At 45.4% G+C, this 19,853-nt stretch overlaps 1 protein-coding gene across 7 annotated transcripts in view; it reads right to left on the bottom strand.

Annotated features, from left to right (window-relative positions):
- The window catches only part of ttc7b (tetratricopeptide repeat domain 7B), a 499,428-nt gene that overhangs the window by 448,984 nt on the left and 30,591 nt on the right, over positions 1–19,853 (bottom strand). For all 7 annotated transcript variants that reach the window (XM_086002622.1, XM_086002620.1, XM_086002625.1 and 4 more), the window contains exon 4: positions 4,100–4,233. In XM_086002622.1, coding sequence (XP_085858748.1) covers positions 4,100–4,233 — 134 coding nt within the window. The remainder of the gene's footprint in view (positions 1–4,099; positions 4,234–19,853) is intronic.

Raw genomic sequence — 19,853 nt, 5'->3', positions numbered from 1 at the left:
GAATTACTGGGGTATCTCTGCTCTGGGGCGGTGAAAACCTAAAGACATCGACAGGCAACAGGGCACGGAACAGGCGTTTTAACATCCTAGACTGGTGAGCATCACAAGACAACCTAGATAGGTGTAAAAGGATGGGAGTTAAGGGGAATTGCTAAAAAGTGTCATTTTAGTCATTTTCCCTCGATGCGTCCGTTTCTCCTCCCCCGTTAAGTGTAATTGTGTTGCATCCATAGTGATTTTTCTCTGTATAGTAATTGTTTCTCTATTTTAATAAACATTGGTTTTCTTTGCACCAAACCACTGGTCTCGTTTGTCTATATCGCTACTTGTAAATAAGTCCGGTGGTCAGACCAAAGGGGAAGCGATTCGAACCGCACGGGGCTGGAGCAGCTCAGATACGACTGACTGGCCAGACACAAAACCCCAAACCAAAACCCCCTACACCTTATTGAACCAGGGTTAGTCCCCTGCTTGATGGTAATGGTAGAGTGAGGAATATGCCAGGCCATGAGGTTAGAGATTGTGGTGGAATACAATTCTGCTGATGCTGATGGTCCACAGCGCCTCACGGATGCCCAGTTTTGAACTGCTAGATCTGTTCTGAATCGATCACATTTAGCACGGTGGTAGTTCCACAGAACACGGTGGAGGGTGCCCTCAGTGTGAAGACAGGACTTCGTCTCCACAATGACTGTACGGTGCTTACTGCTACCAATGCTGACTTGGACAGATGCATCTGCGACAGGTAGATTGGGGAGGACAAAGTCAAGTAGGTTTTTCCCTCGTGTTGGTTCTCTCACCAGCTGTCGCAGGCCCAGATTGGCAGCGATGTACTTCAGGACTCGGCCAGTTTGGTCAGTAGTGATGCTACCGAGCAACTCTTGGCGATGGACATTGAAGTTCCCCACCCATATGTGCCCTTGCTACTCTCAGTGCTTCTTCCAAGTGGTGTTCAACACGGAAGAGTTATGATTCATCAGCTGGGAGGGAGGGCAGTAGGTGGTAATCAGCTTGAGGTTTCCTTGCCCATGCTTGACCTGAAGCCATGAGACTTCATGGGGTCCGGAATCAATGTTGAGGACTTCCAGGGCCACTCCTTCCCGACTTTATACCACTGTGCCACCCCTGGTGATGGAGGAGTTTGGGACATTGGCTGAAAGGTATGATTCTGTGAGTACGACTATGTCAGGCTGTTGCTCGACTAGTCTGTGGGACAGCTCTCCAAATTTTGGCACACGTCCCCAGATGTTGGTGAGGAGGACTTTGCAGGGTCGACTGGGCTGGGTTTGCCATTGTTGTGTCCGTAGCCGGTGCCGAGGTCGATAGTGGTCAGTCCGGTTTTATTCTTATTGTTTATCATTACTGTTTTTTTTTACAACTGAGTGGCTTGCTAGGCCATTTCAGAGGGCAGTTAAGAGTCAACCACATTGATGTGGGTCTGGGGTCACGTATAGGCCAGACCAGGTGAGGACAGCAGATTTCCTTCCCTAAAGGACATTAGTGAACCAGATGGGTTTTTTACAACAATCCAATAGTTTCATGGTCACCATTATTGATGCTAGCTTTTTATTACAGCTTTATTTAATTAACTGAATTTAAATTCCCCATGGTGGGATTTGAACTCACGTCTCCGGATCATTAGTCCAGGCCTCTGGATTACTAGTCCAGTAACATAACCACTGTGCTACCGTTCCCATTCTACTTATGGGATAACTACAGCATTGTTGTATTCACACAGAACTACACAGGCAATATGACCAGCTGGGATTAGGATCACAGGGTGTCAGATTGTAAAGTTTATATTTTTGACCTTGGTGGCATCTCAAATGTTCAGTTCTATAATCTTCTCAAGAAATTATCATCCCAAACAGCAATAGTGAATTTGAAGTTCCCGCTGCCTGCATCTTGCCCTGAGCAAGGTCATACCCATTAGAATTCATTTAACTAAAATACTGGGATACCATTCCCTTAAATGTGAAATTGGCTCGAGCTCCTCGAGCCTTCAGATGTATGCTCGTCAGAAAGGTTTTAGAAAAATTATTAGCTGGACTATCCGGAGACTGCTTCATTTTAAATGGATCTACTAAGTCATAAAATTTCCACAGCCATTTACTTTGTATTTTTAATTAGTTAGCTTAAATTTTTAATGTGGTAATTTATAGTCTCGCCACAGGTCCTAGCTGAAAGTTAGTTTGAGCTAATACAGGTCTGTCTTTCATTATTCTTCAATGCCGTGGCTGTGAATTCTCCTGCTAAACCAGCAAATAAGCTGGCTGAAAGAAAAGACATGCATTTAGATTTCATTCCACCAGCTCTCTCGCAAGCGTCTCAAAGGGCTTCACATATCCTTCGATTCCCTTCGTGCCCAAAAATCTGTCGATCTCAGTCTTGAATATACTCATCGACTGAGCATCTACTGCCGGCAGGGGTAGAGAATTCCAAAGAGTGGAGAAATTTCTCCTCATCTCAGTCCTAAATGGCCGACCCCTTATCCCGAGACCATGACCCCTAGTTCTAGACTCTCCAGCCAGGGGAAACAACCTCTCAGCATCTGCCCTGTCAAGCCCTCTAAGAATTTTATACGTTTCAATGAGATCACCTCTCATTCTTCTAAACTCGAAAGTGTACAGGCCCATTCTACTCAATCTCTCCTCATAGGACAGCCCTCTCATCCCAGGGATCAGTCTAATGAAGCTTCATTGCACCGCCTCTAAGGCAAGTATATCCTTATTTAGGTAAGGAGACCAAAACTGTACACAGTACTCTAGGTGTGGTCTCACCAGGGCCCGATATAATTGCAGCGACTTCCTTACTCTCATACTCCAACCCCTTGCAATAAAGGCTAACATATCATTTGCCTTCCTAACTGCTTGCTGTACCTGCATATTAACTTTCTGTGATTCATGTACAAGGACACCCAAATCCCTCTGAACACCAACATTTACAGTCTCTCACTTTTTAAAAGTATGCAAAGATATGGGCATGCAGAAAGGAGAGAATGAAGGGGGGGGGGGGGGGAAAGAGAGGGGAAAAAAAGAGAAAGCATTTATATAGTGGTTTATCCCCCAATGTGCTTTAGAACTGATGAATTGCTTTTCTTTCTTCAGTGTGTCGGGAAATGGCTGCTGATTTGTACAGCACAAGGTTCCACAAACGGCAATGAGATGAATGACCAGTTGGTCTGTTTTTGGTGGTGTTGGATAAGGGAGGGACACTGGCCAGGAGGAGGTGAAGGTATAGCGATTCCAGTCATTGCATTGCAAGAAGAGTGAAGGTGGTGAGCAATGGCAGTGTGCAATGTGGAGGAATGTAAAGTGGAATCGTCAGCAAAAGATGATGGTAGAGAAGGTTTGAAGGACAACCATCAGGAAAGACGGAACAGGCGGAGGCTCTTTTCTCCAGAAAAGAGAAAGCTAAAGAATTCAGGAGGAACTTCTTTACCCAGACAGCGATTACAATGTGGAACTCGCTACCACATGGAGAGGAGGCGAATAGCATAGATGCAGTTAGGGTGGGAGGAGGTTCGCGTGGACCATTAACGCCGGCATAGACCAGTTGGGCAGAATGGCCTGTTGCTGCGCTGTAAATTCTAGGTAATTCTATGAAAGAGGGCCAGAGTGGGAGGATACAGCCTTGGAAAAACCTGGTTAAAGGAGAAAAGTGACGGGCCATAGACGACTGCGCAAAGAGAATACTCTCAGACAAAACGAGATAACTGCGTGCGAGGTTTAAGTGAGCGGCTGCGTGACGGTTCCCTGTTTAGTAGTGCAGGCTGCCAGATATCCAAGACAATAGCGGATGGTTCATCAAGGTGTTCAAGAGCAGAGTTTCAGAGACGCATAACAAACAACAAGATGACCAGTGGAATGGCCATGATTAAAATCATACTGCCAACTGGTCAGAACTTTCAAGGTGATGGATAATTTGAGTGAAGTGCAACTTTAGAAAGGACTGATGGAAGGGCAGTACTTAGAAGGGATCACCTTTCTCAGAGATTTCGATGAGGAATAAAACAAAAATTTAGAAGCACAGAACGTACATTACAGAACAGTGTGATCCTATCAGCATTAGCAGTAAAACCCAAGCAGATTCTTCTTACCCTTTCGGTTTCTTGTAAATAAAGCAGAGCTATGTCACCAGCTTTCTCATAACATGTAATTATTTCTTGCTCCAGATCAGGCTGCAGATCATTTCTTGGCGATGCTGATGCCACCAGCTTCTCCAGACACAGACCTAAGGAGAGTAAACATAATTAGATGTGCTGATTTATAAACTAAACTGGGTTCGACTCCCTCAATGGCACAATAGAGAACTGCACCGAGCTGAACTCAACACTATGGCCCCAGATTTGATTGCTGACCTGTACCGAGCCTGCTGATATCAGGACAGTGGTGAGGGAGCTACAATTGGTTTCAGTCTTGGGGGCTTAGTCGAGGAACGTGGTCAGGGATACTCATCATCAACAACAGCAACTTATATAGCGCCTTTAACGTAGAAAATACATCCCAAGGTTCTTTACAGACGTATAAGGAACAAAATGAGCTAGAGAATTGAATTAAATACTAGGAGGGTGATCAAAATTTGGTCCAAGAGGTGGGTTTTGAGGAGGGCAAAGGAAGAGAAGGAGACAGTGAAGCCGAGGGGTTTAGGGAGGGAATTCCAAAACGTGGGGCCTCAAAAAAATTAATAAATCACACATTCTGTCCGCTCTGTGGGCTGACTTGCTTGCTTGCTTTTGGCAGTACCTTTCTTTCAAAGCTACTCCTAACCCCAAGCCCCAAGTCTACACCTTTCCGTCTCCTGGATCACTGCCACGTGTCTCTTTTTAAAGAGGGGAAAAATAGAGTATGAGAGTAAGCTTGCAGGGAACATAAAAACTGACTGTAAAAGCTTCTATAGATATGCAAAGAGAAAAAGATTGGTGAAGTCAAGCGTAGGTCCCTTGCAGTCAGAATCAGGGGAATTTATAATGGGGAACAAAGAAATGGCAGACCAACTAAATACATATTTTGGTTCACAAAGGAGGACACAAATAACCTCCCAGAGATGTTGGGGAACATAGGGTCTAATGAGAGGGAGGAACTGAATGAAATCAGTATTTGTAGGGAAATGGTGTTAGGGAAATTGACAGGATTGAAGGCCAATAAATCCCCAGGGCCTGATAATCTACATCCTAGGGTACTTAAGGAAGTGGCCCTAGAAATAGTAGATGCATTGCTGGTCATCTTCCAACATTCGATAGACTCTGGAACAGTTCCCACGGATTGGAGGGTAGCTAATGTAACCCCACTATTTAAAAAAGGGGGTAGAGAGAAAACGGGGAATTATAGACTGACATCGGTAGTGGGGAAAATGCTGGAGTCCATTATAAAAGATGTAATAGCAGAGCACTTGGAAAGCAGTGACAGGATCGGACAAAGTCAACATGGATTTACAAAAGGTAAATCGTGCTTCACTAATCTACTGGAATTTTTTGAGGACGTAACTGGTAGAATAGATAAGGGAGAACCAGTGGATGTGGTGTATTTGGACTTTCAGAAGGCTTTCGATAAGGTCCCGCATAAGAGATTAGCATGCAAAGTTAAAGCACATGGGATGGGGGTAAGGTACCGACTTGGATAGAGAACTGGTTGGCAGACAGGAAGCAAAGAGTTGGAATAAACGGGTCTTTTTCTGAGTGGCAGGCAGTGACTAGTGGGGTACCGCAGGGATCGGTGCTAGGACCCCAGTTATTCACAATATATATTAATGATCTAGACGACGGAACTAGATGTAATATCTCCAAGTTTGCAGACGACACAAAGCTGGGTGGGCGTGTGTGCTGTGAGGAGGATGCAGAGAAACTCCAGTATGATTTGGATAGGTTCGGTGATTGGGCAGATGCATGGCAGATGCAGTATAATGCAAGGTTATCCACTTTGGTGGCAAAAACAGAAAGGCAGATTATCTGAATGGCAACAGATTGGGAGAAGGGGAAGTGCAACGAGACCTGGGTGTCCTTGTGCACCAGTCGCTGAAGGTAAGCATGCAGGTGCAGCAGGCGGTTAAGAAGGCAAATGGTATGTTGGCCTTCGTAGCAAGAGGATTCGAGTACAGGAGCAAGGATGTCTTGCTGCAGTTGTACAGGGCCTTGGTGAGACCGCACCTTGAGTATTGTGTGCAGTTTTGGTCGCCTTATCTGAGGAAGGATGTTCTTGCCATGGAGGGAGTGCAGCGAAGATGCACCAGACTGATACCTGGGATGGCAGGAATGACGTGTGAGGAGAGATTGGGTCAACTGGGTTTATATTCGCTGGAGTTTAGAAGAATGAGAGGGGATCTCATTGAAACTTATAAAATTTTAACAGGACGAGACAGACTAGATGCAGGAAGGATGTTCCCGATGGTGGGGGAGTCCAGAACCAGGGGTCACAGTCCAAGGATAAGGGGTAAGCCATTTAGGACTGAGGTGAGGAGGAATTTCGTCACCCAGAGTGTGGTGAACCTGTGGAATTCTCTACCACACAAGGCAGTTGAGGCCAATTCATTAAATATATTCAAGAAGGAGTTAGATATATTTCTTAAGGCTAAAGGGATCAAGGGATATGGGGAGAAGGCAGGGACAGGGTACTGAATTTGGATGGTCAGCCATGATCTCATTAAATGGTGGAACAGGCTCGAGGGACCGAATGGCCTACTCCTGCTCCTATCTTCTATGTTTCTATGATTTCCTTTTCATTTCTCTGTTCCCAGCAATTGGGAGGGCTGTCTTCAACCCCTTCTGTGTAGGGTTGTCAACCAAACCAAGTACCTACTCTCCCAAGAGTATATTCTAAGCAGGCAGCTTACACTGACTGGACTCACGCAAACAGAACTAGCCCTGCCATAATGGGTGTGGCAGCTTCGTTAGGGCATTGGAAAACAGATTTCACAAAGTTCCTGGTCAACATGGACAACAATAAGATTGGTTAGCTCATACCACATTAATCTCACCGCCCCCTCCCCCTTCCCCCCCTCCCTCCCCTTCCGTCTCAGGAGCTGCAGCCTGTGGCTTGTCAAAGTATGAATTTGTTTTAAATATTATTACGATCTGGAATGCACTGCCTGAACAGGTGGTGGAAGCAGATTCAATATTAACTTTCAAAAGGGGATTGAATATATACTTGAAAACAACTTGCATTTATATAGCTCCTTTATCATAGTAGAACATCCTGAGGCACTTTATAGGAGCGTTTTCAAACACTGAGCCAAATGAGGAGATATTAGGACAGGTGACCAAAAACCTGGTCAAATAAGTAGGTATTAAGGAGGGTGGAGAGGTTTAGGGAGGGAATTCCAGAGCTTAGGGCCCAGGCAGATGGAGGAGGAGAAATTTGCAGCGCTATGGGGAAAGAGCGGGGGACTGGGACTAATTGAATAGCACATTCAATGAGCCGGCACTGGCACAAAGGGATGGGCCGAATGGTCTTCCGTGCTGTATGATTCTATGAATCTAACTCATTCCAAAATCCTCTCCATGAAGGGAAAAAAAGATTAAAAATCCTTAAATGTGATGTCCCATGGCCACATCTGCTCTCTCGCATCGATGTAAAAGATGCCATGGCACACTTTTGAAGAGGGGAATTTCCCCCCCACCTGCTCCCCGCTGATGTCCTGGACAATATTTATCCCTCAACCAACGTTACTAAAAACAAATTATCTGGTCATTGTCTCATTGCTGTTTGGGGGAATCTTGCTGTGCACAAATTGGCTGCCGCGTTTCCTATATTACATCGACTACACTTCAAAAGTACTTCTTTGGGTGTAAAGCGCTTTGGGGCGCCCTGAGGTCACGAAAGGCGCTATAGAAATACAAGTCGTTCCAATCCTCCTTAGATACAGGGGTGGTGCGAGAAGACTGGAGGATTGCAAACTACAGGCCAGTCAGCTTAACGCTGGTGGTGGGAAAACTTTTAGAGACGATAATCTGAGACAAAATTAATTGGCATTTGGAAAAGTATGGGTTAATAAATGAAAGTCAGCACAGATTTGTTAAAGGCAAATTGTGTTTGACTAACTTGAGTTCTTTGATGAAGGTGGAGCAGTTGATGTTGTGAATATGGACCTTCAAAAGGTGTTTGACAAAGTACCACATAATTAAAGCAAAACTAAAGCCCATGGGATTAAAGGGACAGTGGCAGCATGGATACAAAATTGCCTAAGGGACAGAAGAGTCTAGTGGTGAACGGTTGTTTTTCAGACTGAAGGGAAATATACAGTGGTGTTCCCCAGAGGTTGGTATTAGGATCACTGCTCTTTTTGATATATATTAATAACCTGGACTTGGATGTACAGGGCATCATTTCAAAGTTTACAGATGACTCAAAATTCGAAAATATAGTAAACAATGAGGAGGATATTAACAGACCTCAGGAGGACACAGACAGACTGGTGAAATGGGAAGACACACGGCAAATAAATTTAAGGCAGAGAGGTGCGAAGTGATAAATTTTGGTAGGAAGAATGAGAGGCACTATAAACTAAATGATACAATCTTAAAGGGGGTGCAGGAACAGAGAGACCCTGGGGTATATATACACAATTCTTTGAAGGTGGCAGGACCAGTTGAGAAGGCTGTTAAAAAAGCATATGGGATCCTTGGCTTTATTAATAGAGGAATAGAGGACAAAAACAAGGAAGTTGTGCTAAACCTTTATAAAACACTGGTTCGGCCTCAGCTGGAGTATTGTGTTCAATTCTGGGCACCGCACATTAGGAAAGGATGTCAATGCCTTGGAGAGGGCCCTCTTCACCCACGACTGTGTGGCTGTTCATGGTTCCAACACCATCATCAAGTTTGCGGATGATACCACGGTGGTAGGCCAGATCACCAACAACGATGAGTCAGCCTACAGGGAGGAGGTCCAGCATCTCGTGAAGTGGTGCGCCGATAACAACCTGGCCCTTAACATCAAGAAAACCAAAGATATCATTGTGGACTTCAGGAAGTCTAAAGGCGGAAGTCACACCCCCATCCACATCAATGGGGCTGTGGTGGAAAGGGTGGACAGCTTTAAGTTCCTCGGAGTCCACATCATGGAAGACCTCTCCTGGTCCCTCAATACCTCCTCTCTGGTGAAGAAGGCCCAGCAGCGCCTATATTTCCTAAGGAGGCTGAAGGGATGTAACCTGTCACCCCTGATCCTCTCTAACTTTTACCGCTGCACAATAGAGAGCATCCTGACAAACTGTATCACAGTATGTTATGGCAGCTGTAGCTACTATGACCGGAAAGCCCTGCAGCGGGTAGTCAAAACTGCCCAACGCATTACCGGCACCCGGCTACCGACCATAGAGCACATATACCAGAAACGCTGTTTACGGAGGTCACGGTCCATCATCAAAGACCCCACCCACCCCAGCCACAGTCTGTTCACCCTCCTGCCATCTGGGAGACGCTACAGATGCATTCGCACCCGTACGACCAGATTTAGGAACAGCTTCTTTCCCAGGGTTGTCATCCTAGTGAACTCCACAAATAAACTCTAAAGCCTGCACATCTGCCAATGCACTTTATTATGGTTATGTTTATGTATTACAAGCCAAATGTATGTTGAATGTTTAAATGTCTTAATCTAAATGTACACTCTCGGGAGCCGCAAGCCTACATTTCGTTGTACTGCACTTGTGCACTAACAATGACAATAAAAGTTGATTTGATTTGAGAGGGGTTTTACCAGAATGGTACCAGGGATGAGGTGCTCAAAATCATGAACGGTTTTGATCAAGTAAATGAGAGGAAACTGTTTCCAGTGGCGAAAGGGTCGGTAACCAGAGGACACAGATTTAAGGTGATTGGCAAAAGAACCAGAGGCGACATGAGGAAACTATTTTTACGCAGTGAGTTGTTGTGATCTGGAACGCGCTGCCTGAAAGGGCGGTGGAAGCAGATTCAATAGTAACTTTCAAAAGGGAATTGGATAAATACTTGAAGGGGAAAAATTTACAGGGCTACAGGAAAAGAGCAGGGGAGGAGTGGGACTAATTGGATAGCTCCACCAAAGAGCCTACACAAGCACAATAGGGCGAATGGTCTCCTTCTGTGCTGTATCATTCTATGATTCTACCTAATTGCACCCATTTGGGCCCAGCTGTTGGCCAGGGCCCAGGTAGACTATGTAGCAGCATCATAGGAAGGTCAGGTATGTGTCCAAAGGTGGAAACACTTGTCCACGACTTTTGAAATCCGCGCAAGTCTGGGGTGTGCAGAGTTGCTTCACCGGTTGCTCTGGATCCGACATGCGGTGTAAACAAGCCGAATTCAGACCGGACGCCACTTCCGGCAACAGCAGATCTGAAATAAAAACGTTCTGCGAGACATTCATGCAATAGCAACTTTCAGCAACTTTGCTCACAGGTTGCCATGGAAACCGAGTTGTTAATGACCATGATTTATTCATAATTTTTTTTTTTTTTTTTACAGCATACAGCAGTAAAAAATTTGACTACTAAATAACAGGAAGTGCTCAGGAGTAGGTAGTTGTCATCTGGCACAGAAGACTCAAAACGTCCTATTTCTGTTCACTTATACATTGCGATGCTTTTAAACAATTTATTTTGTAGCCATAGGAACTCTACGTGATCAGACAAACCTTCTTTCGCTCCCAACCAAGTCACAGCGTCGCAATGCTTCTTACTAAATGTGATTGCAGTGATGTTTACAACCCTCTGGCAACACCTTAAATTGCAGGGCCAGTTCTAACGAATTGCCGCATAATTTTGAATGTCATTCACAACAGCTTGCAGTTGTGCAGCCCCCTTTAATGTAGAGAGCATCCCGGGCCCTTCACAGAGTGGAAATGGACGGCGAGCAATAGTGAGAGAGTCAAGGGAGATGGCTGAGAGCACAGTTTGAAAAAGGCAGGTTTGCGGAGGTCCTTAAGGTTGGGGGGGGGGGGGGGGGGGGGGGTGGTGAAAGAGAGAAACAGCAAGGTTTTAAGGACAGAGTCCCAAAGAGTGGGATCAAGGCAGCTGAAGGCTCTGCCACCAATTGTGGAGCAGAGGCACAAATGCACAGCAGGCCAGAACAAGGAGAACTGGCTATGACACAGGGTTGAAGCAGTTTGTAGGTTAGGGGTGAAGCCAGGGAAGGATTTGCAAGATGAGGATGATGGTTTTCATGCATTGGAAATGGAGGTTGGCAAGGACAGGAGGGATGGTGAAATAGAGCTTAGCACAAAGGCAACAGAGCTTCGATTGTGTTGCAGCATGTAGCTCAGCTCAGGACACCGGCAAGGAAAAAGACTTGTTCAGTATTTACAGAATGCCTTTCATGACCTCAGGACATCCCAAAGCACTTCTGAAGTGTAGTCACTGTTGTAATGTAGGAAACGCGGCAGCAAAAGTGCACACAGAAAGCTCCCACAAGAAGTTTGTGATAATGACCAGATAATCTGTTTTTCAGTGATGTTGTGTAAGGGATAAATGTTGGCCAGGATACGGAGAGAACTCCCCTGGTTCTTCCTCGAAAGTGCCGTGGGAGCTTTTACATCCACCTGAGGGGGCAGACGGGGCCTCACTTTAACGTCTTAGCCGAGCACTGGAAAAGCCGAGTCAGGGCAAGGGTCTCAGCAACAGTGAGTTGAGGTAATGGCAGAGGCGGGTAAATCTGATATATAGAAACTGACCACGTAACTTCAGATGCTGCTGCCCAGAGGTAACATGTAAGCAAGGACAAGGAAGAGACCAAAGAAGGGATCTTGGGTAATACAGGAATGACTGTGTGGCGGCAAGGGGAGCAGTCACTGATGGAGATACGCGAGGGAAGTCTTGCAGAGGTGGGCACAGTTGAGCTGAACAGGGAGGAGAGATGATGGAAAAAGGTGAAGTGGTCAATCATGTTGAATGCTGCAGAAAAGACCAAGGAGGAGAGGTCAAGAGATTATCTGCTCCTCCTGAACATTCTTACCCTTTTTTATGCTGACTGTTGGCAGGCTTTTTTTTATATTGTGAAAAGATTTATTGAGACGCAGCCTCCCTACATGTGTAGGGTGGGAATGATGAATTGGATCTCCAGATACTTTTCTGATGGTGTATCGGGGATTTGTGAGTGATGTACTGGGAGACAAAGCAAACGGTTAGTGGTAAAGTGTTTTTTAGTTTATTACTGGGAAGCATGAGCCAATCAGGATAAGTGGATAGCAATGAAGTGTTTACTTTTGATTGGTTCCTGAGAAATTTAAATAAATCAGAAGATTTTTTTGGTGCAAGGGGCACATTTAAAGTGCAATGTGCCGTGTACAAGCCTTTAATATATAATTAGATAGGTTTCCCGGAGGGTCTGAGGGAGATTTAGAATATGTTGAGGAGTTGTAAACTATATGGGATGTGGGGGAAGACGAAGGCAGTGAAACACCGGACTACCTACAGTATTCAATACTGAACAACCAGATCAGATGTGTGTAGAATGCTACCACTCATCCAAATAAGGAGCCGTTCTACAGTACAGCAAGTAGGGATTGTAACTGGGGGACACGTCCCAGAAAAACATAATTTCTCCAAATGGAGAGACCATATAGGTGGTGAGCAGTGAAGTCAGCCTTAAACAAAGACTTGCATTTATACAGCGCCTTTCACAACCTAGGAAATGTGGCAGCCAGTTTGCGCACAGCAAGCTCCCACAAACAGCAATGTGATAATGACCAGATAATCGGAGTTGGTGATGTTGGTTGAGGGAGAAATATTGTCCAGGATAGCACGGAGAACTCCCCTGCTCTTCTTTGAAATAGTGGGATCTTTTACGTCCGCCTGAGAAGACAGACGGGGCTTCGGTTTGCCGTCTCATCCGAAATACGACACCTCCAACAGTGCAGCACTCCCTCAGTACTGCACTGGAGTGTCAGCCTGGATTATCTGCTTATGTCTCTGGAGTGGGACTTGAGCCCATGACCTTCTGGCTCAGAGGCGAGAGTGTTACCCACTGAGCCACAGCTAACACCTAGGTATGGAAGTGGAACCAGCGCCACACCATCCTTTATTCTGTTTGCAATACAGGAAACTTGGCGCTATCCGGCACCGACGGGACCGAGCTGTTGCCGTCCCATCAAAACTGCCGGACAAACCAGCGCTAATGTTGAAACACACGGAGATTTTGAGCTCCGTATCTGGCAACAAACCCTGTTGCTTAGCAACAGCTTCTAAACAGTCGGCCGTACCTTGCAAGCGTCTCTGTAGCTCAGCAACAGCTTCAGCGAGACCTTGCAGAGCCTGACTGGTGGAAAAAAAAGCAACGAAAAGAAAAAAAACCTAACGAAACGGCTCCTGATTTTTGCCGGTGGCTCGAGCATTCCGGACAGTTAACCTCTGGATAAACCAAAGTTTCCTGTACTATTGTTATAGGAGCTTTCGTGTGGTGTGGCAGTGATCCATACAGTCCCCACTGATCTCAACTGGTATGAGAAGTTTAACGGGGCTAACGAGGGGAGAAAGGAGAAAAAAAATCAATTGTTCCCGATTGCTATCCTGAGATTCCTGCTGGAAAAACAGGCATGTAGAGGTTTGGGTGAGGGTTAAGTTGGGCTCAGTTGTGATGCCCTCCACTATCGAATAGCCGGCCAAATTCACTGTCTAAGCCCACACAAGGAAGAATGGCCACTTGAACCAGGTGAAGAGGAGTCCCCAGCATCTGTGGAACTGTACCTCTATGTAGACACAGAGAATATGTTTCTATTTGCGGGCGAGAACAGAACTATGGGCCATAAATATAAGATAGGCACTAATAAATCCAATAGAGAATTCAGGAGAAACTTCTTTACCCAGAGAGTGGTGAGAATGTGGAACTCACTACCACAGGGAGTGGTTGAGGTGAATAGCATTGATGTATTTAAGGGGAAGCGAGATAAGCACGTGGGAGAAAGGAATAGAAGGATATGTTGATGGGGTGAGATGAAGTAGGGTGAGAGGATGCTCGTGTGGAGCATAAACACCGGCATGGACCAGTTGGGCCGAATGGCCTGTTGCTGTAAATACTATGTATCATGAGGTATTACAGAGTTACATATACAGCAAGCATAAGTGAGCATCTTCAAGGGGGCAGTGGAGTAAAGTGGGGAGGGGGGAAACTTTAAAGGGTGTTTTCACCCTTTCTTTTTAAGATCATCACTACTTAAGTGTTAAGTGAGATGTATTTTCACAATTCTCAGACCACTCCAGCATTGTTAAATGGAGCACTGGCCAGTGAGAGATGCGGGGAATACTTATCATAGCTCACCATGGGTGATCCAACTCTATTTGTAACACTGAGATGATATTTCTAACAATATAAAAGAACAAGATGGTTAGTAGAAGTTCCCCCTCTACCACAGTAAAACCACATTGATGGAAATCCACTCACTTCCATCGGTGTTACTTCCTCCCCTCCAAGCAGTACGATCAATCACTTTTATTTAGTGCAGTCAGGGTGCATTAGTCAGCTCTCAGACATGGATTTGCTGTCTCCTTGTCCAATCTTTGAGGAAGAATGGTGGACAAAGGCCTTTAAAGAGGCGGCGGCCTAAGAATTCTGTGATACCTTGTATTACTGCGCACACGTGATAAAACCAACGACTGGGACTATCACTGTAGCCCCAAGATTACCTTAGCCATAAGCCCAGCATCACAGAAAGACTTCCTATACTGGACTGAAGTGATTCCGAAGCTCTCATCCATTACAATGCAGCCCCTGTCCCCAGCCAGCCCCATCATATTGTTTTACATCACGGTTTAATGTCTCACTCTCTATTGTTTTGAGTATGATACAGATTTTAGAAAATTGGTACCTATTAAAGAATTAAAACAACCTTGCTCCCATTTTATAGAATTTTACAGCAGAGAATGGAGGCCATTTGGCCCATCGTGTCTGTGCCGGCTCTTTGAAAGAGCTACTAATTACTCCTATTCCCCCGCTCTTCAGCCCTGCTTCACTTCCTCTGCTCTTTTAGCTCCTCCTCCATGCACTGCCAACACTCACCGTGCCACTGACCAACACTCCAACATTTTAAATACCTTGATCGGCTCACCCTTAATCTTCCATACTCAAGGGAATACAAGTCAAGTTTATGCAACCGGTCCTCATAACTTAACCCTTTAAACCCCGGTATCAATCTGGTGAATCCGAGCTGCACCCCTTCCAAGGCCAATACATCCTCCCTGAGGCGCAGTGCCCAGAACTGAACCAGTTAACAAAAGATCAACAACGGGGGTAAAATTCAACTTCGACGGGGGCGCAAAGCCAGCGGGAGCTGATCGACGCCGGACTGAATGTTCCTTTCTGCAATGGCTGGTCAATCTGCCCCCACCTGTTTTGGACTCCTCGCTGAATTTATTCCCATTGATCTAAACGTCGTGTATTCCTGTGGGAAAGGTACAGGCTAATGCTGCAGTAGCAGAGCTTTGGGGCTGCGTTAGGATTGGTTATGGTCTAGGGTTGCCAACTCTGGTTGGACGTCTTCCAGGAGGATCCAACACCCGACTTTTCCGCCTCCCAACTGTCCCGTCCACCCCCACCACTCTCGCCAATATTTTTATAACTAAGAAAGTATTCAAAGAAAACAAAATAAAACACTTCTTTTTAATGCCACCCATGACTTTTCTCCTGGATTGCTCGCAGCAGTGTCCAGGAGATTAATCTTTAATTCCTGGAGACTCCAGGCCAATCCTGAAAGGTGGTCATAATAGGATTATTGCCAACCAATCAGCTATTAAGTACAATCCGAGACCCCAGTCTGCAATTTTCAATTTAACACGCGTCAGGTTCAGAGACACAGTTAAGTCCTGCTGAGGATAGAGTTTCCCAGCACAATTTGCAACATGGAGGACAAGGATTACGATTCAGACATTACCTATCAGACAGATAAGCTTTTATATTTCAAAATAAAGATGGAGCCTTCCAACATCAGAAGGGATGTGATGCAGCTAACTGCAAATAATCAATCTTATCTACAGTGTGAAGACACGGAGCCTGGATTCTACCATTATCTGTCACATAGACAGTTTTAAAAGGATTTTATGACAAGCGTCCGTCTGATCTGCGACTACACCGGGTCCCATGGAGACACAGTACTTGTAACTATGGCAACACGACCTATGACAATACAGAATTTTAATGGGATGACTGATGAGCAAAATTTAACCTCCTGCATGCTCACCAACCTGCGTTCAGGGTGCACGTCAATATCCAGCTAATCACAGAATCATACAGCGCAGAGGAAGGCCATTCGATCCATCGTGCCTGTGCCGGCTCTTTGAAAGAGCTACCCAATTAGCCCCCCTCCTCTGCTCTTTCCCCACAGTCCTGCAAATTTTTTCCCTTCAAGTTTTTATCCAATTCCCTTTTGAAAGTTACTATTGAATCTGCTTCCTTTCAGGCAGTGTATTCCAGATCACAACAACTCACTGCACAAAAGAAAATTCCTCTCATCTCGCCTCTAAATACATTCCCTCTTTCCTCTATCCCCTCTTTCCTCTATCCCTCGCCTTCCTGAAAACTTCTTATTCTCAATTAAGATGATCACCCTATACAGTAATGAACTGTTTAAAAGCTTTGAATGAAGAAACCTGGAAACATTTCACCTTTTTTATAAACAACAGAATTTGCCAGAATTCATCTAATTATATTCAAGGAAAAATTAGAAACTTCCTCCCCCGCCCCCCCCCACCACCCACAATTTTCTCCTTAAAGGAGCCATGTCCTCGCTGTAATATGGGGTCCACGATATCAACTGCTCTACAGTACCCCGGGCACAACTGTCTCTTCTGAGTTGAACAACAAAGGAGGGGCGTTGGAGGAGGATGGTACGGTCGACTGTGTCAAAGACTGTGGGAAGGTCGAGGAAATGCACCACGGTCACAGATTATGTTGATTAGTGCCGTGGCAGGGGTCTCAGCCCAGTTCCCAGTGGCCACGTAGCATGAAACCGCCCCAGGTTCAGCACTAAATTGCCAATCTCACTCAGAGAGGCCACACTGGTGTGAGAAATGGGCAGTACTACATTCGAGGTGCTCTTTCGAGTTTGGAGCTATGTACATAGGAAAAGAAGTAGGCCATTCAGCTCCTTGAGCCTGCTCCTCCAATTAATTAGATCATTGTGGGCTAGAGTAGCGGGAGATTTGCTTCGCACTATTGCTGCTACAGCTGACCAGAGAGTTTGGTACTTTGTGTATTCCATTTTCCCAACACTAACACCCTTCACCCTGATGAGCACAAAATGCACCCCAAATTTTTTTTTTTTTTAAACTCAAAAGAGCACCCAGAATGTAGTACAGCCCCGTCTGCCCTCTCAGGTGGACGTAAAAGATCCCACTATTTAAAAAAAAACTGGGGCGTTCTCCCCAGTGTCCTGGACAATATTTCTCCCTCAACCAACATCGCTAACACAGTTACCTGGTCATTATCACACTGCTGTTTGTGGGATCTTGCTCTGCACAAAAGAACTGCCACATTTCCTAAAATACAACAGTGGCCACGTTCCTGCTAAGCTGCGCAGCCGCTCAGTGGTCTGGAGGTCCCACGCAGGCCGCTCACCAGCTTTTCACCAGCATGCGCAAAATTTGAATCGGCCACGCACCAAAAAAATGACAAGGATCATTGACAGTGACTACACTTCAAAAGTACTAAAAGTTATGCACTTTGGGACATCCTGAAAACGTGAATGGCGCTGTATAAATACAAGTCTTTCTTTCTTTATTTCTCTGTGTTAAATGTAGACACTGAAAATTCTGTTAACGGACTCGTCCAGAGAAGGCTCACAAGAATCCTGCCTCCTAACATCAAAAGTTAAACTTAGCTATGTTGGTTGAGGGATAAATATTGGCCAGGACACCGGGGACAACTCCCCTGCTCTTCTTCGAAATAGTGCCATGGGACCTTTTACGTCCACCTGAGAGGGGGCCTCGGTTTATCATCTCATCCGAAAGACGGCACCTCCGACAGTGCACTCCCTTAGTACTGCACTGGGTGTGTCAGCCTGGGAAAAGTGAATCCAGATGTTTCTCTCAGCCTTTGAAAAGAGAAAGTCGGGGGCCATATTATCTGCTCATAGCACTTCCCTGACGTCTGTCTGAAGGAAAATCCACTTGCAAAATTTCCTCACGTCTTCAGCCTTTGCAGGGGTCGGCCGTTTAGCATCTGCTTCGCACCAGGTCATCTCTCTCTGGTGATGTGACTGACAGGGAAGCCTGCTTGCAATGCCTGAGCGGCTGCACACATTTAATAGGATCTGCACCCCCGGAGCACTGAGCCACAGGCACCCGAGGCCAGGAAAGCATAACTGTTGTCTTGAGTACAGTGCATACTGCCCATTACTGAGACGTGTATGGTGTGATGGAAATGCAAACTCTCTGCAAAGGCGGATACGCCAAGGAGATTTTGGTAATTTTAGAATATACAGTATATTTCTAATTGTACTTTTTCCTACATAAATATTCAGACAGTTCTTTGAACAGAGAGGAGAGGGAAGTTCCCGGAATTCTCTCTGGAGTGAGCTCCGTGGGCCAAATTGCCTTTCCTCACTTCGCATTTTATTATATTCTTACACCTTTTCTTCCCCTTTAATCGACAGAGATTTGACCAGATGTATCTTGATGGATTTTTAGGCAGCTGTATGAAGTGCTGAGAATTAGATCAATCTTACCTAGGTTGATGTAAGACACAGAATCGCTGTCCTAAAGAACCAATTCCTTGAATCTGTCTGTCTCTCCATCTCCCTCGGTTTGTTTTTTTTCTTTCTTGCTGTCTGTCTGTCTTACTTTCTCTCTTACTCTTTTTCCCCTCTCTGTCTGCCTGACTATCTCACACATTCTAACAGTCTAAGAATAGAAAAGATGAAACAAGGGTTTTTCATAATAATTCCATCAACTAATAAAGCAAACTTCAAATGCAGCCCCAGGTCAGTCTGATTCTGCTCCGTAACAACTTGCACACTTGACCAGAATGATAACAGGGCTAAAAGGGTTAAATTATGAGGACAGGTTGCATAGACTAGGCTTGTATTCCCTTGAGTATAGAAAATTACAGGGTGATTTAACTGAGGTATTTAAGATGGTTAAAGGATTTGATAGGATAGATAGAAACTATTTCCTCTGGTGGGGGGAGTCCAGAACAAGGGGACATAACCTTAAAATTAGAGCTCAGCTGTTCAGGGGTGGTGTCAGGAAGCACTTCTTCACACAGAGGGTGGTGGAAATCTGGAACTCTCTCCCCCAAAAAGGTATTGAAGCTGAAAGTCAATTGAAAATTTCAAAACAGAGATTGATAGGTTTTTGTTAGGTAGGGGCATTAAGGTTTACGGAACCAAGGTGGTTAAATGGAGTTGAGATCACAGATCAGCCATGATCTCATTGAATGGCAGGCCAGGCTCGAGGGGCTAAATGGCTTCCTCCTGTTCCTATGTAACTGATACATAGGGGCTGTCATCTAGAGCGGTCTTTTGTCTCCACTAGTCCTATCACCATCTCGTCTCATTTTGAATACCTCTTAATGTCTCTTCTCTTTTGTTCTCTCCCAGCCTGGCCTCTTAATCTATTTCATTCCATGTGCCTCTTTAGTCTTGATAAAGGGTTTTGACCCGAAACATTGACTCTTAATTTCGCTCCACGGATGTTGCCTGGCCTGCTGAGTTTTTCCAGCATTTTCTGTTGTTATTTCCTATGTAACTGATGTTTATTACACACAACATGTTGTGTTGGAAGATCGCTGCACCTCATTCTGGGCACAGTCCTCGTGTGTTGGTGGCCATCTGGTACCTCGCTCAAGTGGCCATTCTTCACGGGTGTACCTGTTGGCTATTTGACTGCAGAGACATCAGAGCTGAGCCCAATTTTACCCAATTCTTAGGCCTCAGCTAGAGTACTGCATTCAG

Source organism: Somniosus microcephalus, chromosome 12 (assembly GCF_052327205.1).
Source record: "Somniosus microcephalus isolate GS21.2 chromosome 12, FLI_Smic_1.0, whole genome shotgun sequence".
In the NCBI taxonomy this organism is placed as follows: domain Eukaryota; kingdom Metazoa; phylum Chordata; class Chondrichthyes; order Squaliformes; family Somniosidae; genus Somniosus; species Somniosus microcephalus.
The sequence above is the reverse complement of the archived record's forward strand: the minus strand, read 5'-3'. Positions and strand labels throughout refer to the sequence as shown.